At 43.1% G+C, this 25,174-nt stretch overlaps 1 protein-coding gene across 1 annotated transcript in view; it reads left to right on the top strand.

Annotated features, from left to right (window-relative positions):
* Window positions 1-25,174, top strand: part of SND1 (staphylococcal nuclease and tudor domain containing 1) — a 550,040-nt gene that overhangs the window by 199,290 nt on the left and 325,576 nt on the right. Inside the window, exon 11 of the mRNA XM_006861100.1 lies at window positions 3,947-4,036. Coding sequence (XP_006861162.1) covers window positions 3,947-4,036 — 90 coding nt within the window. The remainder of the gene's footprint in view (window positions 1-3,946; window positions 4,037-25,174) is intronic.

Genomic DNA, 25,174 nt, shown 5'->3' on the forward strand with positions numbered 1-25,174 from the left:
TTAGAATCTAAACTTGACAGTCTCTTCTAGCAGGCAAGATTCAGCCAAAGTCCTGTTTTCTCAGAATACATTCCATACCTCAATTGCCTCTTAGAGCTTTCAAAGGCTTTTATGTACCTGGTAATTTGGAGGAATTGCTTTTATTTTGTAGTTTCTTGGGGACTTCTAATCTCTCTCTTGTAAGATGTTTGCAGATGTCAATAGCTACTAGCTCTGAAGGCTCAGAGTAACAAGATCATTCTGTTTTCACTTGTGATGCCTTGTTTTCTGCTGGTGCTATTAATTCTTTTCCACCTTCATGAAAGACACATAATCAGACTCTGAATTTACCCTGTTTTTTATTTTATTTTATTTAGGTGTTGATACACTGTTCGTTTTCTTAAATGCTTTTGAGGATATTTTGGCATGGCCCAGTCCCGTGGGGATGGATATATTCAGAACAGATCATTGTTTAGAGAGTCATCTCCCACATCCAGGTGTTGTTCATGCTTTGCACTTCCTTTATTGGAATGCTTGTTGGAACTGTATTTCTTACTGAGAGCATTCTTGGTTTTGGGAGTCCTAGACGACAGGCATTCCTTTGCTGTTCATAGTAGAAAGGTGGTTGTTGTTGGTAAGTACAGTCAAGTCAGTTCTGACTCATAGTGACCCTGAACAGGGCTTCCAAGGAGTAGTAAGCAGGGTAAGTTTCAGAAATTCAGGTTCGGTGACAGATTATAAGGCTGTTGTTGTTGTTAAGTGCCGTCGAGTCAGTTCTGACCCATAGCGACCCTGTACAGGGTTTCCAAGGGTGTAAATCTTTACGGCTGTATAAGGTATATATTGATGTTTTGTTTAATTCATTTGAAAAGTGTTGCTCAGTTATGTTTATGTAATCACACAGCTACTTGTAAATGGATTGTCTTCTGCTTGGTGAATAGGAATACATTGTTGGTACTTTATTCCTGAGGGCTGGTTCTGATAACCATTGATTTCGTCTTTATTAAAAATCCTGTTTATTACTGGCACCTGGCAGATACTAGCCAGCAAACATTCTTACTGCAGCAAGTCAGTGTCCTCGTGAACGCAATGTTCGGGTTTACAGGTTGCGTGTGGTTCCTTAGTAAGCCTCTAACTTGTGAGCCATGATTGACATTTGGCTTTCAGGGCATTTATGGAAGTTCCCTAACCCTACGCATCTATTCCTTGAGTTGCCAGTACTCCCTGCAGCCCTGACAATCCCACATGGTCTGTTTTCCTAGTTAGTTCCTTTCATTATAAAGCCTCAATGTCATTGGTCCTTTAAGATTCTCACATGTACTACTTTCCTTTCTCATTAGTAAAACTAACTTTGTGGAGGCCAGGGGACATGATACACCAGCAGCAGCACAGTGAGAGCCTGGCACCCAGTGTCTCCACAGAATGTGTGTCATCGGTGGGAAGGAGTGGAGCCTTCCCTTCTTTTCTTTGGCTACCATGGCTTCCTGCTAAAGCACTGCAGTGATGCTGTGGCTGTGTGTGTGTGTGTGTGTGTGTGTGTGTAGTAACCAGATGAGGTAGAAGACAGGTGGATGATGTGTGTGGTGTTAAGCTTTTGTTGTAACCGAAGAATTATCTACACTCACATTAGAGATCTTATTTATATGAGTGAATTGAAATGTTTAAATGATACTTTCTGGGCACGCAGGTTTACGTAGCATCTGAGAGGAAACATCTATTTAGAGTCTGTTGATTCCTATGACTGTCATTAGGATAAAATAAAAATGGTACTAAAATGATGTAGGTTCTTCCTTTGTAAGTAGTCGGCCATTGAAGAAAGAAATAATTTTTGAACAATATGTGTATATATGTGTGTCTGTAATGTATATAAAAGTATATAACGGATTGTACAAAGCTCCCTTGTGTTGCCTGATATGGGAAAGGTGAAGTTCTGTGGGCTAATCACACAGGATGGGGAAGGAATGGTAGCCACCCAGGTCAGGCGTAAGTCTTCAATTTTCTCCTAATTATACCTGTGTACTGGAGACTCCCAGATCTGTAAATCAAATCCTATTCTCCCAGCATTCTTGATCTTTACTGCATATTTACTTTGTAATGACTTCAACTCTTATTTATTGAACATGTACTTTGAGGGAAAATACTGTGTTTGACTCTTTTCCTGGAACTTCCGGTTTAGTGGGAGGGAGACATTGAAGACATTAAATTGGTCTTGTTTGTCTCCTCATTTCCTGTATACTTCTTCCACCCTAGGCACTCCTACCCAGACCGACTTCTCATGACTCAGAATCCGGGATTCCTCCTCTCAGCTCCTTTGTCCACTCTGTTAGTTTCCGTAAATTCATTGCTTAAAATGGTCCCATACCTCGCCACTCTCCTGGCATCTTCATCTAGCTTTCTCTCATCATCCCATAGTTAGTTTACTTAGAGCAGTAACATCTCTGAGGAGGAGTCATGGGCCCATGAGACAGTTAAAGAAGAGAGAGTGTGTGTGTGTATTCAGATATTGTTGATTCCCACCTATCTTCTTTTGCTTGTTCTGGTATTTTTTCCCCTCTAACTCTTATTTTCTTCCTTTTTAATTTCTATCCTGCAAACTCCTATGTAAGTCCCACCTTGTTCTGATGACTTCTTTCTTTTTTTCTGCTTTCCTGACCTCGTATTACACTCAGTCCCTAGTCTGTATCACAGAATTTAGCAGTTAATCCAAACTGCTGGGTATGGCTAAGTTTTCCATCTTTGTAGGACTTCTATTAACATTGTGTTGCTAGGTTGTAAGACTTGGTTTGTTTGTTGTCAAGAGTCAAGTGACCCCACATAGGATTTCCAAGGAGTGGCTGATGGTTTTGAACCTCTAACTTACCTGTTCGCAGTCTGGTGCTTATCCTACTGTGCCACACCATAAATGCTTATGGAGTAGCAGACTTGGATTTTTAGATTATATATAAGTTTTGGAGGGCCCTGGGGTGGTGCTGTGGGTTAGTGCGCCAGATTACAAAGCCGTTTCAACTGCAAGGTGGGCGGTTCAAGCTCACCAGCTGCTCCTTGGAAACCCTATACAGGGTCGCTATGGGTCGGAACCAACTCAATGGCACTTAACAATGACAACAACATTGGAGGACCCTAATACTTATGAGGAGACCTGGTATGGTGCTGTGGCTTAATATGCCAGACTGCAAAGCCGTTTGAACTGCAAGGTTGGCAGTTCAAGCTCACCAACTGCTCCTAGGAAACCCTATACAGGGTCGCTATAGGTCAAACTGACTTGATGGCACGTAACAACAATAATACTTATGAAGTTGTCTAACCTACTGCTATTGAGTTGACTCTGACTCATAGTTAGTCAATGAGATAGAGAGGAACTGACCCATAGAGTTTCCAAGGTTGTGATCTTTACAGAACCAGACTGTATGATCTTTTGACTGCAGAGTGGCTTGTGGGTTTGAACCGCTGATCTTTTAGTGAGCATCTGAGTGCTTAATCACTGCATCACCAGGACATCTTCAGCTTCTCCTGGATCCATTTTCCTGTTGATGAACCTTTTGTTTCAAGTTTGAGTGATTGCAACTATTCCATTACTTACTTTTGAGTCTGTAGTGTGTGTGTGTGTGTGTGTGTGTGTGTGTGTAAAACACAACCTTGTGCTGTTGTAGCATAAACATTGGACTACTAACACATGGTTGACAGTTGAAATCCACCAGCCTGTCTGCTGGAGGACGATGCGGGTTTCTGGCCCGGGAGAGATTTACAGTCATGAAAACCCTACACAGACAGGGTCGCTGTGAGTCAGAATCTGCTCCCTGGCAATGGTGGTTGTTATTGTTGCTCTTTGTAAAACATTACAAACAGGCATTATATTTGCTTTTTATTGTTCACTGATTATTCTAGCACTTTTTAAAAGTAATTTCTGTATTTGTGATAATGGTAGCTTTTCTCATCTTTTTGATGTGGTATTTTATTTTGTTCTTAGGATAAGAACAAGAAGCTACGTCCCCTATATGACATTCCCTATATGTTTGAGGCCCGGGAATTCCTTCGAAAGAAGCTAATTGGGAAGAAGGTAAGCGATGACAGAGACATACCTGCCGGTGTTTGGGCTTTTATCTCGTCCTGTGGGGGCTTCTTTCAGCTGGGCCACTCCTCCACTGAGTCTGGCAGGATTACTTTGCTCTGAAGTGAGGCGTGCCTCTGTTGCAGGAAGTGGTGTCCCTTGGGAGAGGTTTAAAATTGGGGCCCTGACCACAGCGTGATTGCCAGAGCTCTCACTGCATGTTCTTTCCAGGGCCCAGGCTCAATTCCAGTTTCAATAATTGCATATTGCCCTGAGCTCCATCCACTTGGCTCTCTTCTTCTCTCCAGCTACCTCCATTAAAAGTCTGGTGCGATGGGATTTGCAGGAGAGGGAAGGCTGCTGCTTTTTTCTTCCGCCCCTACTTCTGAGGCCCAGGTTGGCTGCTGCAGGGGCAGAGGAGTGTGCGTGCTAAAATGCAAGCTTGGTGTGCGCACCCTTCTACTTCTGGCCTGGAAAACTCACCACAGCTTAGACGAGGGACTTTGAGAAAGTTTGTAGAAAAATGGAATTAAAGGAAGATGGAATTTTCCCATGAATTTTTTGAAGTTCTCTCATACTGCAGAGGCTGTAGAGCTGTTTTTTGGAGTAGGGTTGTGTGGCATCCTGATAGTTCAAGTGGAGCTTTTGGTGGACCACATTGACTTTCTGGTCTGGTACAACAGCTTACAGGCCTCAGTGTGCAGTTCTTTGTGTTCTTGGGTCTAGCAGCGTGCCCTCTGACCAGTGGCAGATTGAGCCATTCTGAATGGACGGTCGTGAGCCTCTGAGCATCTACTTACTCCTCCTGACCACCTGCCCCAAGTGTCTTGGGCAGTTCTCTGTCTTGGATAAACAAAGGAAATGAATGAGATGGTTCCTGTGATAGCAATTGAAGCAAATCTGTTTAGGAAGGGACTGTGAGTCATCTTTGGCTTACTTGCTTTAGTGGGGTTTCTAAGGGAAGCATCATGTTTTGGGTCGATTTTTATTATATCTTCAGAAAGCTAGGACCATTTGCCTCCACGTCTGGCCTTGACACATACATTACAGCCATCTTCGAGTTCTTTACCTAAGTGCAGAATTTTAAACTATTAATGATATGACAGGTTTGATAAGGGCCTAGCTTTTGAACTAATACCAAAGTAATGTATCATAAATATAAAAATAACCAGCTTTATTATATTGCAGAAGCACCAGGATGATGAATTGTAGCAAAAGGTTTTAAAGTTGGGCAGAAGATTAAATGGCTAATTTTGGGGTAGAGACACCAAGCTGGATTCCCTACAATGAGTTCCTTTGGAGAATAGGCTCATTTGTCATTGTATAAAACTTGACAGAATGCTGTATTCATTCATAAAGTGCAGAGCGAATGATGCCTTTAAGCCTCTTTGAATTTCTAGCTCTCCTGTTATCTCATCTCTTGTCTGACATCTCTATTTCACCCAGTTGGTATCATGTCACTCATTTATTGGCTCATAAACAATAGCATAGAGACAAACACGGGATCCCCTCCCCAGGGGAGGTTTCTGCTGAAATCCTTCCAACGTCACTTTGAAACGAGTGACACCACCTATTTGGTAAGCGTGCACCTGGTTCTGTGGCATGTGTTGCAGCATCCATCTGCTTTCTTCAGCTAGTTCCATGACCTGATTCTGTTTCAGCTCCAGAACATAGACCTCAGCTATGGGTGGTCCCCCAGCTGGTGAATGACCCTGGAAGGCCATGTCTGTATGCAGGCCTTTGCAAATCTCTCCATCTCAGAACAAAAGGACTGACCTCTAGTGTCAAGTATGGTGGCCATTCCAGGGCAGTTAGGCTCCTGCTTAGTGGGAGAAGCCTTGTTTGTTGATTACTCTGCATCAGCGTTGATTAGATTCTACTTGTGCTGAGTCCAAATTTTGTCCCCCACGGTGACATTGTATAAATGATGACTACTGTCTCCCAGAGTTGGGAGTAGGATTTGGCTTAGCTCTGCTGGGCCGGAACATTCCTGATGCAGACGGCTTTTCCTGACTCACCACCTGAAAGCACCAGCCTATTTTCTGGGCCTGTCAGCTCTGACAGTGAACACCTCTTAGCTCTGGCATGCAGAAGCAGGCAGGGCAGTTGCTGCCTCAAGGGGGTGGCTAGCACATCAGTGCACATTTCTGCCAATTCCCTTCAGACCTCTGCAGCTGTTTAGCGTGGCACATGGTGATTAAGAGGCACCGAGAAGGAGTGTGGGTGCCTGTGTGCCTGTGTGCACGGAAGCTGATTAGGCAGCCTGTCACAGTCTGAGGAAAATAATGGAGGTAAAATCGTCTCCTTGGTCCGCACTATTGTTTGACCATCCCAGAGATTCCATAATATGACAGGGTGGAGGGGCTTCTAGAACATAGATAAATAAGGCTGGATGCAAATCCAGTGCTTTGTTGCATTTGCTAATCTTTAGTCCAGTTGTTTGATTCAATCCCTAGATTTAATTCTAGTGAAATGCCTAATTGTGAGCATTTGTTTCTTCGTTTGTAAACGGGGAATGCTGGGTGTGTACTCCTCTCTTGGGTTGGTTGCTTGCTAGCAGATCCATGATGCTGATCATCTGCCATGTGTTTTCAGCTACATGGCGGGTGTGAGTTTTGTTTTTGCTTCAGTACATTTGTTTTAGTAGACTCTAATATAGCCCTGCTTTTCCTGTCATGATTCATTAAGGACTCTGAGGTGAAACCGAGTAAATCAGTGTGTAACTACTTGGATTGGCATCCAAGTATTTTTCCATGACTTTCATGTTCTACTGCCTCTGCTCCCTCTTCAGTCCATTGTAGTGATGCAGGTGGTGGGTGGTGCTAGCTCAGTAGGTGTGGCACCAGTGTCTCAGCTTCCACAGCATGAGGGGACCCACTCGTGTGCCTGTCGATGAGTGCTCACACCTGTGGATCCTGCACGTGTTTCAGAAGCTGTCAGAGTCACCATCCTGCCTGGTGTGGAATACTCTTCCCTTCATTTACTAGCTCTTCTTTCACTATAATCTTGACAAAGGGATATTCTTGGTAATTCAAAATTCTTGGTAAAACAAAGGACTCTCTTGCTGATTTTTTTGGGTTCTTTATGACCCTAGTATAGTTTTCAAAAAAATACCGACTCCTTGGTAGTCATTGTGCCTTTCAGTTTTCCATGTGAGGAAGAGCTGTATGCCGTCCATGCCCTCCTAGAAGAATAAGGGCCTCTTGTACTAACCTGAGTCATTTCTTTCCGAATGCCATTGTTTTTCTTTTTCCCTTTAATGCTCCAAGGTCTGCCTTTTCTTTCAGTGGAATAAAAGGATAATACCTGGAATATTTATTGAAATCTTTTCCTAATTATTCCTTTAATATTTAGATACAGAAAAATACAGCAATATTTTGTATCTGTGAAATATAAAAGACCAGTGTTTCAGTCCTGTAACTTCATGTCCCTTAATTGCAGAATGTCTATTGCCACGGGCACCATTGTGTTCAAAGTTGGAACTTATTGGACAGTGGAAGGGTCAAAGCGGTGAAAGAGATGAAATTCTAGGAGTCAGCGTGCATAGAAGGGTCCCACTCCCTTGGAATGGCTTTTTAGGCCAGACTGTCTTAGCTCTGACTTCCCTAACGTGATCTCACACCATTTCTACTCAATCCGTAAATGTTTGGGGATATGTGACTTATTTGTAAGCAGGTGGCTTCCTTTGTATGTATGATTCCATTCAATTTCTTTTATGTATGAGGCTCGTTCCCCCTCCCCCCACAGAACCTAATATTGGGCAGTTTTCTTAATAAATGTGGACATTTGGGGAGCTGTGGGGCTATAAATCATTTGGTGAGTTATTTCAAATCCTGATGGCTTCAGATTGTTCTGTTTTCCAAACATTTCTATCATTCCGGCGGTATGTACTATTAGAATATGGAACACTCTGGGGCAGTCTTATAAATGCAGCACACCCAAAACAGAACTCACCATCTTCCATTCAAAAGCCTGGTCCCTCCCCAGTGTTGTGGAGTCATACCATCATCCACACCCCCAGACAGCCCTCTCTTTACCTAGCTGTTCCAGCCCACCACCAGGGCCCGCTCGAGCTGGCTCTCAGGTGTCCTGTTTGCTCTCTTCTAGACTAGACTCCTGCTGTAGCTTTCTTCCTCTTTTCCCTACAGCCCTTCTGTCTATTCTAGACCTTTCTCCACCCTGCACCAACAAGGAGCTTCACAAATGTCCAGTATATCATGGTCCTCCCTTGATGGTGAATCTTGACTTTCCATGGCCCACAAAGCCCAACGTGATCTGGCAGCTTCCTGCTTCTCTGAGAGAACCCACGTCCTTTCCCCTCACTGCCCTCTGGCCAGCATTGTGGCCTCATTCTGCATTATGTTCTCTCTGTTACCAGAGACCTTTAAAAAGATTATTTTTCTTTCTTTGCCATAATATATATAGCAAACATTTTGCCATCGTAGCCAGTTTTTAAGCATGCAAATCAGTGACATAAATCATCATGTGGTGAACCATCCCCACTGTCTGTTTCCAAAGGTTTCACATCACCCCAAGCAGAAACATGGCACCACTTAACCAATTACTCCCAGTTTTCCCTGCCCCCAGCCCCGGGTTGTTGTTGCTGTTAAATGCTGTCGAGTTGGTTTCGACCCATAGCGACCCTGTATAGGGTTTCCAAGGAGCAGCTGGCGAGCTTGAACTGCCAACCTTACAGTTCAAATGGCTTTGCAGTCTGACACATTAACCCACAGCGCCACACCAGGAGTCCCGGGTTACTGCTGCTAAATTGCAATTAAGTGTTATATATAAGTGGGATCATGCAGTGTTTGTCCTGCTGTGACTGATTTATTAAGCACACCTATTTTTAGGTTCATCCATGTATTTGGATGTCATTTCTCCTTGTGGCTTAGAAATATTCCTTTGTCCATTCATCTGTTTTCATCTTTCCCGACTGTTAATAATATTGCAATGAATATTGGTTTCAAGCATCTGGTTGAGACTGTTTCTAATCTTTGCATTTATACCTAGGAGTGGAATTGAGGTGCTGATGTTGGTCTGTAGGATAAGCACTGGACTGCTAACCTTAAGGTCAGCTGTTTCAAATCCACCACGTACTTCTCAGAAGCCTTCCACAGGGTCACTGTGAGTCAGAAATTACTCGATGGCATTTAACAGTATAATAATTCTACGTTTAACTTTGGGAGAAAGCACCAAACTTCTTTCTAGTAACTGCATCATTTGACTCTGGTTGTCTCAGGGCTTCTGTGTTCGCAACTTCTTCTGTTTGGCAGAGGCTTCCTGTCATCTTCATTGCCTTCCCCTTGTCTCCCTCTGCTTTTCCTGCAGACCCACGTGACCTCTGGTTTTCTCAGGGTGTCTTCCTTGACTCCCCCACCCCCCAGTAACTTACCTTGTACATCTTTTCACAACTTGACATAATATATTGAGAGTTTTTATGCTTAATATCAGGATTTCTGGTCTGGCACTGTAGGATAAATACTGGACTACAAGGTCGAAGATTCAAACTCACCAGCTGCTTTTAGGCAACCCTATGCAGGGTTGCTATGAATCAAAACCAACTCACCAGCACTTAACAACAACTGCATGCTTAATATCTATCCTCCTTTTTAGATGTAGTCCATAGATCAGGGCCGACTGCAGTTTGTGGTAAATTTTGTAAAAGGGTACTCCTTCGAAGACTGGAGAAGTCTGGGTGGCACCCATATAAGAATGCAGAAATGGAAATGGCAGTGGGCCCACTGGACTTGCCAAGTTAGGCATAAATGCAAGAATAGAGTGAGCTTGCTTGCCCATTTCAGGGTTCTAGTCCATCTGGAAACATTGGGCAACAGATGTAATGATATGATCTCTATTCTGGGTTAATGTGCTCTAGTGAGCTAGTTTGGCATCCCAGTGGCTGTGTATAGGCTTGTTTCTGTGGGATAAACCATTCCAAATTTATAGGCTGACTTTGGGAGATGTGGCCCATTTGCAGTTTGGTGGCTGCCTTTGTAGGATTTTCATGCCAGTGAATTTGTTGTGAACTAGATGGACCACTTCTTTTTCCGAGGCACTTTTTACGTATATTCAGTCTATCGTAGAGGGCTAGACTCGAGCTGCTGTTTACTGATATCTACATGGTGTAGGGGTCCCGGTGTGGCGCTGTACGATAAGCACTGGATGGGCCAAAAGGTTTGAACCAAAAGATTGGTGCTTCAAATTCACCAGCCTCTCCTATAGAAACCCTATAGAAACCTCTGTGAGTTGGAACTGACTCAATGGCAATTAATAACAACAGCAACAACATGTGATAGACATGGAACTCGGTAAGAGTTTTGTTTCCACATTTCCTTAGTTTTCATCTCTTTTTGCAAGATGTATGTCTTATGTATGCATCTCTGATTTCATAAAGAAACTGAAATGTGTAGAAATTAAACTCTAAACCCAGAAGTCTGTGTTTTTCTTTAAAGCACTAAATTAAAAACCATGTACAAATGTCCGCTTTTACTTATAGAGCTAGAGTCACAGTACTTTTGGGGACAATACCAGTTCTTGTACATAGCAGAAACCACCTTACATGTTGGCAAGAAATGCTGCTGTTTTGAGCTGCCTTATCCTGGTTTGGAGTCCTGGTGTTGTGCTGTGGGTTAATGCACCAGTCTGCAAAGCCTTTTGAACTGCAAAGTCTGGTTCAAGCTCACCAGCTGCTCCTTGGAAACCCTATCTGTACAGGATCACTAGGGTCAGAATTGACTCAAAGGCAATTAACAACAACAACATCCTGGTTTAACAGCTCTCAGGAGGTGGTAACAGCAGCAAACCTCAGACTTTTGATCCCTCTCAGACCTCTCCACATTATCTCATTGGTCTTCAGAATGTGATGTTTCACCAAACTGTTTTTCAGAGAAGGCGGTGTCAGTTTACATGTTCTGCTCTGTACAGGGCAACGAGGAGTCATAAGTCACGCAGTTAAGTCCATGTGAAAGCTTTCTTTTCCTTCCTCTTTGTGGGGGTGAAACTGTTCTGGGCGATTCTGGGAGAAAGGAAAGGGGCAGGTATTATCTTTGTATCTTGTTTGCCCAACTCCAGGGTGAGCTTGGGGCCCACTTGAGGTGCTTGTGCCCCTGGACAAAGACAGGTGGTCACAGTGCCATTTCTGAGCATGGGTGGTTTTCCGCTCAGCTCCTGAGAGCTCTGTCAGGGACCAACAGAGCTTTCCTGAGGAAGAGGACTCTACCTTTTCCTCGCTGCTTAACAGTATTGTCCTTTTCCTTCCACACACTTGTAAGGCCTATCTTTTGCACTGTGTTACTTAACCAGCCGTGTTAAGTACAAAGCTGGCAAACTGGGGATTCTCATTCTTAATTACCTCTGATGTGTTTTGGTTTGGTTTTTATAGACGTTTTCTTTGTCATCTCCACATTTTCCACTTCATATTAATTTGAATCACTCACACTGTGGAAAAGTCCTCTGCATTAATGATCAAAACCAGGCCCTAGAGGCTATGGAAGCATTGTGATTTAAATGGGCAGCTTTACATGAGGTGGCTTGCCCTTGCCTTCTCAGTGCCAGCTGTTGCCATCAATTGTGACTATAAGGTTTTTGAATAGATGACTGAAAGGTATTTACCCAAATGAGGAAGGCTTTGGATGACTTATAATTTCTTACCATGCCCTTGTCTAGTGAGCGTTGTCTCTCTTGAAAGTGACATGAACTGAAGACCAAAGGTCTCTGGGTTTCAAGAATGGTCCTCACTTTTTACTCCCGGAGTCATTAGCTGCTGAATGAAGGTGATTAGTGGACTTCACAGTGGTGGAATTATGGATTGGATTGTGTCTTCCTGAAATATATGTTGTCAGTCTGAACTTGTATGCTTGGGAATGGGTTTTGTTTGTTATGTTAATGAGGCAGGATCTATGTGGGAGGTATCTTGAGTCCATCTTGTTAGAGATATAAAAAGCAAGCAAAAGCAACAGAGACAGGGGAAGAGAAATCCATAACACATGAAAATTGCCCAGGAGACGAAGCTCAGAAGAGACAAGGACCTTCTTTAAGAGCCAACAGAGAGAAGGCCTTTCCCCAGAGCCAGCGCTCTGCAATCAGACTTGTCGTCTCCTAAGAGAATAAATACCTTTCTGTTTGTGAACCATCATCCATTGTAGCAACTCTAGGAAGCCAAGGCACTCAGCAAGGTCAAGTTCCTCCTGCTGCTGCCTGAATAAAGCTTTTTGATACCGAGTTCTTGGTTTGAGGTAGTTTTTTGATTTTTTTTTTTTTTGAAGATTGTGAAAAGTACCTCTGTGCATTGGGGGCCATCAGGATGATGAGCTTGAACAAACAGCTCTTTGGTGAAGTGTGTGATAGTTGCATGGTGTATATTCTAATACCCTCTTCAGAAAGCCTCCCTAAGTTAAATGAAGAAACCAGAACTTCCAACTGCATTCCTGGAAATTTCTTCTGTGTGTGTACCTGTGGGAAATGATTTATTAGCCATGAGAATCCTCGAGATTCTCAGATCTCTGGGTGTTAACTTTCATATTACCTCTTGCTTGTTATTTATTAAAGACTTTCTTTTCTTCCTCAGCTCCCAGGTTGCTCGTAGTTTTTTGGTGAAAGTTCTTTCATTTATGACATGATTTGTGGTCAACTCGTCGTAAGCCATCCACTTCTCATCTTTTCAGCTAGGTTTCAGAAATGTCGTCCTCGGGCCTGAAAGTTTCCATGCTTGTTCTCGGCAAACAGGGATTTTATTTTAGGGGAGATTTGTGCTGAATCAGCTCAGCTGTGTTTGGGGGCTAGGGAGAGGACAGGCTTTTTTTTCCCCACACTAAAAATAACCTCTTTGTGCCAAAAATCCCTATAAAATGTGCTGAACTGCAAATCCTCCAACTTCCTATAGCTCCTGGTTTACAGAGAATAGAATCTTTGGCACTTGGGCTCAATGAGAATGTACAGAATGTCGTATGTAGACAGAGAGCATAAAGCCAGATTCGAGACAGATATGCTCAGTAGGGAATGAAATCCAGCTCTTACTAACTTTTCTCATTACACACACACATACGTGTGTGTGTGTGTGTGTATATATGTATATATATATATATATATATAGTTTTTCTTCTCAAAGGTTTTCATTTCCCTTTTTGTTGTTGTTGTTAGGTGCCATCAAGTTAGTACCGACTCATAGCGACCCTATGCATAACAGAACAAAACACTGCCTGGTCCAACCTCACAATTGTTGCCACACTTGATTGAGCCCATTGATGCTGCCACTTTGCCATCCATCTTGCTGGGGGTCTTACTATTTTTCTCTGACCCTCCACCTTACAAAACATGATATCCTTCTCCAGTGACTGGTCCCTCCTGACAATATGTCCCAAGTATGAGAGATGAAGTTTGGCTATCCTGGCCTCCAAGGAGTACTCTGGCTGCACTTCTTCCAACACAGATCTGTTGGTTCTTTTGGTAGCCCATGGCACTTTAAATATTCTCCTCCAGCACCATAACTCAAAAGCATCAATTCTTCTATGATCTTCCTTATTCACTGTCTAGCTTTTGCATGCATATGAGGTTACTGAAAATACCATGGCTTGGGTCAGGCACGCCTTAGTCCTCAAGCTGACATCTTTGCTCTTCAACACTTTAAAAAGGTCTTGTGCACCAGATTTGCCTAATACAGTACATTGTCAGATTCGTTTACTACTGCTTCCATGAGTGTTGATGGTTGATCCAAGAAGAATGAAGTCCTTGACAACTTCAATCTTTTTCTCCATTGTTAAGAATGTTATTTATTGGTCCAGTGGTGAGGATTTTTTTTTTCTTTACGTTGGGATGCAATCCATACTGAAGGATGTGGCCTTAGTCTTCATCAGTAAATATTTTAACTCCTCTTCACTTTCAGCAAACAAGTTGTATCATCTGCATATCGCAGGTTGTTAATGAGTCTTCCTCCAATCCTTATGCCACATTTTTTTTTCACATAACCCAGCTTCTTGGATTTATCTGCTCAGCATACAGGTTGAATAAGTATAGTGAAAGAACGCAACCTTGTTGCACACCTTTCTTAATTTTCAACCATTCAGTGTTCCCATGTTCTGTTCAAACAACTCCCTCTTGGTCTATCTACGGATTCCTCAAGAGCACAATTAAGTGTTCCCGAATACTCATACTTCGCAATGTTGTCCATATCTTGTAATGATCCACACAATTTAAAGCCTTTGTGTAGTCAATAAAGCACAGGTAAACATCTTTCTGAGAGTCTCTGCTTTCAGCCAAGATCCATTGGACATCAGCAAAGATATCCCTCGTTCCATGTCCTCTTCTGAATCTGGCTTGAACCTCTGAAACTTCTCTGTCAATGTATGCTTGCAGCCATTTCTGTATTACCTTTAGTAAACCTTTACTCGCATGGGATATCAAAGAGATTGTCTGATGATTTCCACATTCTATTGGGTCACCTCTCTTTGAAATGGGCACAAATACGAATCTCTTCCAATCAGTCGGCCAGATAGTTGTCTTCCAAATTTCTTGGCATAGATGAGTGAGTGCCTCCAGTGCCGCCTCACTTTCCTGAAAGATTTCAATTTGTATTCCATCAATTCCTGGTGCCTGTTCTTTGTCAGTTCCTTCAATGCACTCTGGACTTCTTCCTTCAGTATCATTGGTTCTTGAGTATATGCCACTTCTTGAAACAGTGTAAGGGGCTATAAAAAGACTTGCTGTCAAGGTGCTTCTGACACATAGTGACCCTATAGGATAGAGTAAAACGGCATATAGAGTTTCCAAGGTGGTCATTTACATAAGCAGACTGACTCGTCTTTTTCCCAGCCCAGCTGCTGGGTTTGAACATCCAGTCTTTCAGTTAACCACTGTACCCTCAGGGCTCTTTATAAGCTGTATATCAAAGTAGTGTGAGTCATGTTTCATAGGAGAACAATTTTAAGAATAGCAGTTAGTTGTTGTTGTTGTTAAGTACCATGGAGTTGGTTCTGACTCATAGTGACCCTGCACAGGGTTTCTGAGGCTGCAAATCTTTACGGGAGCAGAAAGCCTCATCTTTCTCCTGCAGAATAGCTGGTAGTTTCGAACGGCCAACCTTGATGTTAGCAGCCAATTCGTAAGCAGTTGGTAGATACTTGCAAAATAATACCTACCATTCAGAAGCCGTGAGTACAGATGGAGAGCACAGAATTTGCATGGTCTCTTTCAGTTGCGTTAGGCTGGGAACTCAGGTTTCTCCACTATAGCTGCTGGCAGGTATGAATAAGTTGTATGTGTGACAGAGGTTAGCAGATAATAAGTGTATGCTGATCCTAAAGTTCAAATTTTATCAACTCTTGATAGCTGGTGATAGTACTGATATATTTAAGGGTCATGCAGTTGTAAATTCAAAACTAAAAGCTCCATGTTGACAACAAAGAGCTCTCATTTTTATTCTTATCTGAAGCAAGTTCACTCATCGATACCTATACTGCCGTCTTTGCTTTCACTGTGCTTATCCTTTCTCTGGAAAACTTCCAGAGCTCCCTAAAATGCTCTCATTTGAGTGAGGACTGCTAGCTTATATAGTCCTTCCGTGTTATCATATATGCAGATGATCATAGGAAAGTAATTGAACTGCTTCATCTATTTGGCCACTTTTCCTATTTGACTCTTAACTGGACTTTTTGAACTTCCTGTAGCTCCTACTTTACAGAGAATGGATTCTTTGGAGCTTGGGTGTGTTGATACTGTGCAGAACGCCGTGTGTTGTAGGCAAGCATACAGCCAGACTGGAGACAGATATACTCAATTGTCTTGTTTTCTTTATTCCTATCTCTTTGTTTTGCCATTATTCCTGCTGGGTGGTGATGGCCTTCTCTTCTCCAGATCATCTGACAGTTAGTAAAGAGTAATTGACATTGTCTCATTTGTCTCTTATTTGGAGAATGTGTGCAGATGTCCATTTTAAACAGCTGCCCTGTCACAGGGCCATCCTAGTTAGACTACCACCATCATATCTACTTCCTATCAGTTGCATTTTGAAATCTGAGCCACCCTGGGAAGATTTGATCCTGACCTTAGCTCTTGATGAGCCCTGCATATCCCATCAAGGTTGTTGAATAGAGCATTCGGAGTAAGCACAGACCTGTCTTCTGCAGCACCAGCTCTCCGTCACATTTTGACTGCTTGGAGGGAGCAGTGAGCAGAGTTCTGCCGGGCTTTCTTCTGAAATTCTAGGAACCCAAGGTTTTGTCCCCGAGCTAGCTGTTCTGGACAAGGTGTTCTTCTGCAGCTTTAATTACTCACCTGTTTTGACTTCAATAAGGAGCTTGGACTGGACAATCCTGGGCTAATGAGCAGGTCGATAAACATAAAAACACGTCGCTGGTAAGTTTTCCTTTCAGCCCCAGTCCCTGAAGCTTTGATCATGTATAATCAGTTGGTGTCCAAGAAGTCCATAGTGGTAGGCTCTTAAAGAAATATGTTTCTTTTCATTATTCATTCAGCAGATTCTTATGGAACGGCCACTGTATGCTAAATCTTGCCCTCAATGTTGGAAATAGAGTCTCAGGAGCACCTGTTCTCATAGACTCGTGTTTCAGAAAAGGCACATGGAACTGTTGAGTATTTTGTTAGAAATAGGTACTTACCTACATTCACAATTAAGGTATACTACAAGTTTTCTAAAAGGAGCCCTTTGCGTTAGGAATTGAGTTCCTCACCATGAGGTTGGTGGTGTAATCCCAGCAGCCACTCCTCGGCAGAAAAACTCAGTCTCAGAAAGCCCTACGTGGGGCCACTATGATGCAGAATCTACTTGACGACAATGGGTTTTGTTTCCCTTTGGAGGGGAAATAAAGATGAATAAAATCCCAGCTCTGTCACTGACTGCTTGCAATCTACTGGGGTGGGGTTGCAAACTCATGTGTGCAGTTGAAAAAGACCAGATTTGAACAAATAGTCAGACACAGGAACTCATCTCTGGGCAGTATTGGATTACCATGAATATGAACTGTACAGATCCTAGTTGCCTTTCAGTGACAGGAGAGGACTTACCTCTGGGTGACCCGAGGCCCTCTACTGGCTTCACTCCAGCCCAGACTGCTGACTCTCACCTCTGCACTTTTCTACTCCTGACCTCTATCTCTGCTTGTGGATCTGTTTCCAGCTGTTGGCTACTGGATACCCAAAAGCAGTTGCCAGAAGATAGCTTCCTTCTATTAGTCCTAAATGCAGTGCATAATTTCCATATGCTTTCTCTCTGTACACAAACCACCTTAGCTCTTGTTGATCAAGCCTAAATGCCCTCATCACCCACCCATGTTCCAAACTAGAAACTTTAGAATCAGCAGCCTCCTCATTCTCACCGCAGTCTTCTCAGTAACTGAGTGCTCCCGATTCAGCCTCAGTTCTTGCTCCCAAAGGCTCCTGTTCATGCTCTTTCCAGTGCTGCTGACTTAATCTGGGTACTCATGCTCTCTTGTTCTGATTATTGCAACTGCCTCCTTGTCTGTGCCATCTCTCATGTTGTTGTCAGACTTGCTTTCTGTGGACACAGTTCTGGCCCTGGCACAGACTCTGGTGATACCAGGGGTCTGCAGAAAAGACACTAGTGCCTCAATGGCCCTAACAGCAAGCAAGGCAGCTATATATAAAATAATGCCCTTTTATATATTGTAAGATTCTGTTTCCTTTCTGTCCTCACCGCCTACCCCACCCTCCACACAGAATAGCAGAAAGAACTTCTCACTGTTCTATGGATGTGCCAAATCTTCACACAGCACCTTGCCTTTTAACTTGGTTTTCTGCCAAGAGTCCTACCTCTAGCCATAAACCTTGTGAGTCTTTTCTTTGGCTTTTTAGTCATGTGTTTCTAACTCCCTGTGTAGAGTCTGATGTTCTCTGATCTCCATAGTAATCATTTGTCCTTTTCTGTAACGCCAGCTCCCAGTTCTGACCTCCTTCTTTCTCTGTTCCCATTCTCACATAACTTAGAAGGCAAACACACCCTGTCTTGCCTATTTGTCAACTTACAGCACCTGAAACTCTGCCTGTGTTGAAAATCTGCCTAGGGTCTTCCATAGCCTGTACAGAAGGAGTGGGATTTACCCTGTGCCTTGTTTGTCGAAGGTCTCTGGAAAGATGGGCCAAATTTAGACTTGGAGAAGTGATGTGGAAAGGTCATCATGCAGGTCTGAGAGGTGGATTCCTTGTCACCTGGCTTCTTTAATTTTCTCAATTTACTGTAGATGTTGGGCTCCACTTCAAGTGAGACTTCAACCATAGCATCAACCAAGGCCTTCAAAACAGGAAGAGTAAATATGGTTTTCTTCTTCTGTGTATGTAGTAATGTTAGGTATCATCGAGTTGGTTCCAACTACTAGTGTCCCTATGTACATCACAGCTAAACACTTGTCTGGTCTTGCGCCATCCCCACATGTTTGAGCCCATTGTTGAAGTCACCTGGTCAGTCCATCTCATTAGCGGTTTTCCTCTTTTTCACAGACACTTTACCAAATATGCTATTCTTCTTCAGGGACTAGTCCCTCCTGATAACATACCCAAAGTATGTCTCACCATCCTCCCTTCTAAGGAACATTCTGGCTATACTTCTTCCAAGACAGATTTGTTCATTCTTCTGGCACTTCATGATATATTTAGTACTCTTAGCCAATACCATAACTTAAAGCATTCGATTCTTTTTCAGTTTTCCTTATTTATTGCTCAGTTTTCATATGTCTATGGGGCTGTTGAAAATACCATGGCTTGATTCAGGTGCACCTTAACCCTCAAGGTTACATCTTTGCTTCTGAACACTGTAAAGATTTTCTTTGCAGCAGATTGTTCAGTGCCATATCATTTGATTTCTTGACTGCTTATTCCATGGGTGTTGATTGTGGATCCAAGTAAAAGGAAATCCTTGACATCTTCAGTCTTTTTTGTGTTTATCATTGCAAAACAGTGTTGGAGGCCATATTTGGCTTTCTTTGGTCTCACAAGGAGAAAGGAGAGTCAAACTCAAGTCAACCCAAGGCCAATCCTTGTGATATGGTCATCAGAGATGCCTCCACTCTACAACCTTTTTTCCCCTATTCTGACACCAACCATTCCACCCACAGCACTCTCTGCTTCACATCTGGGGTCTATAAACCAGGGCAGTGGTCACACAGAACTCATAACAACATTCAGGATTATAGTTTTGTTTTTTAAAGAGAAGTGAACAAGGGTGTACAATTCAAGATCAGAAACAACTCAGAATGGAGCAGTTTCCCAGTTAGGAACATCTCTTCTCTGCCATCCTTCAGGGATGCCTCACTCTTGCTTTTGGCCTCTCAACTGTCAGGCCTTTTGGTCTCTGCTGTGCTAGAGCAAGTGTTGCAAAGCTCTTTTAGGCAGTCTGTACGTGCCCAAAGGGCACATTCTATAAGCCAGTCTCCTTCCCATGGGCACTCAGCTTTACTTGAGGCCATAGACTTTGAAGCCCTCAGCTGCTCTGTCTCTCCATGTCACTGCCTCTTGTCACCACCGCTGCTGATACTGTTTTTCTAGGTAGCGACCTCACACTTCACTTATGCCCTTCTTTCTTAATCGTCCTGGAATTATCTGTCCCCACTTCTGAGATGTCACCTTTGAGCCCAGCATGAGGGCATAGCTAAATAGTCCTGTGAACCCTATTTGCATGGTCCCACTCAATCATTTGGTGGGAATTAAGACTCAGTGGCACTTAACAGCAACAATAAGACTTTGGATAGAAAAGCCATATCATGTAAATTCAAAGTACCACAAAGATTGGTCAGTGGTGAGGATTTTGGTTTTCTTTACGTTAAAGTGTAATCCACTTCGAGGAAGCACGGTTGTTTCATCTGTGTATCACGTTATTAATGAGTTATTCTCCAATCCTGTTGCATTATTCATCTTTATATAGTCCAGCTTCTGAGATTATTTACTCTGCAGGAAAAATTGAATAAATATGATGAAAGGATTCATTGCTGACCCACACCTTTCTTGCCATTTTTGAAAAAGTATATTTATAATGAATAAGTTGTTGATCTTGTAAGACTTTGTCATGTGACCTCCAGCACAGTTTCTGTCACCAAGGCTGGTTTTCCTAAGTACTGATTCTTCTTTATGTCCAGCTTTTACATTCCAATTATCCATAATTATCAATACATCTTGGTAACTTCTTACTCAATTTCAGACTACAGAAGTTGATTTAAAAAAAACACACACCAAAAAACAGCTTTAATTTCATCTTTGGCATTAGTGATTGCTGTGTCATTTTGAATAGTATTAATATTAACTGGTTTTCCTTGTAGGCATATGGATATTAAATGCTATTTTTGGCCATGACTGTAATGCCATTCTTCAATTTGTTATTTCCAGCATTGCTGCTGTTATGAGTCTATCCTGGTCCATGCTCCTAACAACCCTATTCACGACTTATAAGGAACATCATTAAGTCTGCACCATCCTCACAATTGTTATGCTTGAGCCCAGGGTTACTGCCATGGGGGTCAATCCAGCTCACTGGGGGTCTTCCTCGTTTCCTGTGTCCTCCACTTTACCAAGCATGATGTCTTCCAGGGACTGATTGGCCCTTCCTGAGACAAAAAAGTCTTGCCATCCTGGTTTCTAAGGAGCATTTTGGCTGTACTTCTTCCAACACAGATTTGATGATTCTTCCGGCAGTCCAGGCTACTTTCAGTTTTCTTCTCTACCTCTGTATCTCAAATGCATCAATTCTTCTACAGTCTTCCTTATTTATTGTCCAACTTTCACATAGTAGACCATGGCTGCCCGAGTCAAGAGGGCTAATACCAGTCTTTTTCAGCGCACTAAAGCCTAAAATAGCAATCTTTAAATGCTCTTGTTTTATTATTTTTTTTATGACTTCAGAGTTCTCTGTAATCGCATCTTGTGCATTCTGTTCTGGTTGTTAATGGATGTTTACATCTACTTCTTCTCATTTTGAGTTCTGCCACATCACCAAAGGAAAGTTCCGAAAGCTTTACCCTATTCATCATTCAGGTCGACTCTGCTTTGAAGAGACAGCGCTTCCCTAGTCATATTTTGCGTGCCTTCCAACGTGTAAGGGGCTCATTTTCTGTCACTACATCAGGCAGCGAACTGCTGCTTTTCATAAGGTTTTCCTGGCACATTTTTTCAGAAGTAAATTGTGACGTTCTTCTTCCACATCTGTAAGAGTCTGCAATTTCTGCTAAATCCTGTTCACTATGTGTGCCATTGAAATACTGGGGCTGTAGCTTCCAGCTTCATAGCAACATGCAAGACACCACAGTATGCCAGACTGACAGACAAGTGGTGTCTTCTCTGTTGGATTATAATGATTCACTTTTTCACTTCATCTGAATGCTGACAGCAAGCTCAGTGCCCTCTGAAATCAGTGTCGCCTCCTCAGGCTTCAGTTCCAGGTCTTTGTGAGGCAACCTGCCCCATTCCTGAGATGATGGTCTAGTTTGGGGCTTATTTCCAGGCCTTTTCTTCATAATTGACAATGTGTAGTAGTTGTAATTTGTTCTCTTTAAAAATGATTTGACAGAAGGATTTACTCAGCGAGTAGGCAGTAAATTAGTAATTTTGGCCTGAATCTCCCTTATTTTTTTAAAGCTCAATGTGACAAAAGTTTTGTGGACCCTGACTGCTCCCTGCTGTTCCCGCCTCCCTTACTTGGCATTCATAATGTTCCTTTCCCCCAATCATCACCCAAATGAATTGGAAGTAATATGTCAGTGACTGGAGGCAGTTTTCTGTTTCTGAAGTGTCTGGGCTACCTTGAGGCGTGGCAGCTCACTGCTAAGCAAAGCTTCTGGGGGTCTTTCAAGCTGGACTGTGATTCACGGGGAGCCCAGAGGAAGGCGTGGCCAGCTACACTCCTGGCCTTCACCCACCAGACCAGCTTCCTACCACTTCTGGATCTCCATTATTTAAAAAACACCAAGAAGGGAAGGAAAAGCAAGTAAGGGATAGAGTCAAGATTGTCTGGGCACTAGTGAAATGTTAGGGAACTGGGTTTTGGTGAATTGGTGCCCCCTGCCATTGGAGGGCTGGTAGGCTTCTTTCCATTTTCTTGCTAAGTTGGCTCAGCCTCTGAGAGGCATCATTTCAGGTGTGTGATCTATGTGTTCAGAAAGCCTGTCTTCTTTGTTTATAAAGTGGGCATCATGTCCAATGGCTGTGAGTCTTTGGCGTCATAGTCTAGAGAGGGACTCCAGGTTGACAGTTGTGTTAGGAATACATTTTGGGTAGGATAGAAAGGGTGGAAGTGGTGCAGTCCATTAGGATGGAAATAGGTACTAGCACCTCAAATGCATACCGGCAGCCCTGTCTACAGTTTGGCAGCTTGTATCAAAATGAAGAAGTCAGACAGTTCCACCAGCTCAGAGGCAGGAAGATGTGCAGCTGAGGAGTGTATCTGTTTAGATTCTTAGACTTGGGATGAATTCATTTCTTTCACATACCTTATTTTCTGAATTTGTAAAATCCAAAGGATGCTTTTTTTTTTAATCTTATGAAAAGGTGATCTTCCTAAAGAATCCTGAAAGGCTCAGTTAGTCACCCTGGTATCTAATCAGACTCTGATGTATGTTGCAAGATTTGCTTATAAATGTGCCATTTTGCTGGTAGTGACTGGGAGTCAGGGGCACTATAGAGAGACAGACAGATGCCCATTGCCTGCCTCTGATCCCACACAGAGGATGATTTGGGGGTGGAAAAATCTCAGGAACCTGGAGCTGGGGGCTGGAATTAGATCCTTGATGTTCACCTAGCTCATAGCCTTTGATGAATCGCTTTTATCCTACTATCTTGTCTTTTTATGGAGCTCTGGTAGCGGAGTGGTTATGAATCCAGCTGCTAATCTCATGGTCAGCAGTTCAAAACTACCAGCCATTCCATGGGAGAAAGATGATGCTTTCTGCTCCCGTAAAGATTTACAGCCTCAGAAGCCCTGTACAGGGTCGCTATGAGTAGGACCTGATTCCACAGCACATAACCACCACCATTGTCTCCTTGGATGTCAAAACTATTTGCACTCAATTACTAACTTAAGATTGATGGTTCTCTCCCACCAAGTGACACTGCAGGCCTGACAATCTGCTTCTGTAAAGGTTGGCTGGCTAGCTGTGTGCTGTGGTGTTGGTTCCCATTCACAGTGACACTGTGTAGGGTTTCCAAGAACAGAAGCCTTCCTCTTTCTGGAATCTCTGAACTGCTGACCTTGAGGTTTGCAGTTCAACTCATAATCCACTACACTGTCGGGGCTCCTACAGCCAGGAAACCTACTCTGTAACACATGGAGTTGCCGTGAATGGAAACCAACTTGACAGCAATGGGGTTGGTTTCTTTGTAGTTTCTCCATCTGTAAAAGGGATGGGAACTGGTAGACTCCGAGCATCAGTTGGTAAACCACGTAGTGAAGATCTTTTATCCCATTTTGCTCTGGTTGACCTAGTTGGCCCTTTTACAGTGCTGCAATTAAGCATCAATGATTTATTTAAAAATCAATGACTGTGACTACTTGTTGTTGTTGTTGTTGGTGGTGGTGGTGGTGGTGTTGTTAGGTGCCATGGAGTTGGTACTGACTCATAGCGACCTTATGCACAGCAGAAAGAAACACTTAGTGGTAGCCGAAATATCACAGGGTTTGGTGTATGGATGTGTGTCGGTCTTGTTTGTCTAACATACACAACTGAACACTGACCGCTGAGTAGTTCTTTGTAATCTCTATGGACACTCTATGGAATGTTGGAGGCTAGCTTAGTAAAGGGCATATAAACCTTTACTGTCTCTGAGGTGTGGCTCTAATTATTTTTTAATCCACCATGTTACTCTATCCCGGCTTCACCCTATCGCCAGACTCCTGGAAAACAGGAGGTGGAATTTATTCTTTCTCCATCTCGACTTATGTTATTGAGTTATGGCCAGAAAATATCTTTTCAATCTTTTTATCCAGAATGGTGAAATTGTGACAGTGAGGATTGCAGATCAGGCTACTTCTTTAAGACCTGTGATTTCAAATGGCTGTTGGAACCAGAACCCATCATCGTGATTGACTCCTTGATGTCGGCCCGATGCTTTTCCACACTTTGTGCCGGGCTGGCCCCAGCACCACTGGTGGGTCCTCCTTGCTGTCTGCAGAATGGAAGGAGACCAACATGCAGTTTGAACTCCACAGCATGGAAGAGTTTTTGAAGATGAAAGAGAAAGCTGAGTTGGGTTGCTACTCTGGCTTGGGGGTAGCTAAGCATAGCTTTCAAAAGGGGAAAGTGGTCATTAGACCACTAAATCTAGACAGATGTGCTCTCTCTCCTTCACTTTTCAGAGAGTGAAAGTGTTATTGACCATCTTTTCTGTCTCTTTAGCCTCCTGTTGTCTTCCTTCCGTTCTCTCTACCTTCCATTTTCTATCCTCTGCCGAATGAAACAACTTCACGATGCTAAGCCTGTCATCATGCTTATTTTCCAGTACCCCCGTCTGCCTTACTATCTGAATTGGCCAAAATACTGGATCCCTGAGATCTTTCTGGCCTGCAGAGCTCTTTGCCTACCGTAACAGCTCCTTCCTGCTGTTTTAAGAAGAGAGAACCAGGTGGAGGAAGAAGAAGTTCTAGCAATGTCCTCCCTTTTAGTTGGGATTTCCTTCCCTTCAGGGGTTCCAGTTGATGGGTTTCCTTGGTGGGTACTCTAATGGTGTGTCAGCCCAAAGTTGCTCCAGATACAAGCAGCATGTAGGGTGCCTAGACATGATGTCAGCTAATAAAATAATGAGTATTCATGTGACACCGTGACCTGCTTCAGAGTCTGTGGGAAGTATGCCTTCCTTGTGTGACCTATTGTAGTAAGTGCTGTCGGGTCAGTTTCCACTCACAACAGCTCCATGTGACAGAACAGAACTGCCCCTTAGGGTTTTCCAGTCTGATCATCATCAGGTTTTTTCCTGCAGATCCGCTGGTGAGTTCTTACCACCAATCTTTTGGTTAATAGCCAAGCACCTGACCATGGCGCCACCAAGGCATCACATCTGGATTTGATGGTTTCTTCCTTGACTTCATGTCATCCACTTGGTCCTAAAATCCTGTTGTCACAGTGCAGAATTGATGTCCTTGGACCACTGCCTCTCCTTTTTCTCGCTTTTGATATAACTTGTGTGACTGACCGGGATGGTTTT

Source organism: Chrysochloris asiatica, unplaced genomic scaffold (genome assembly GCF_000296735.1).
Source record: "Chrysochloris asiatica unplaced genomic scaffold, ChrAsi1.0 scaffold00041, whole genome shotgun sequence".
Lineage (NCBI taxonomy): Eukaryota > Metazoa > Chordata > Mammalia > Afrosoricida > Chrysochloridae > Chrysochloris > Chrysochloris asiatica.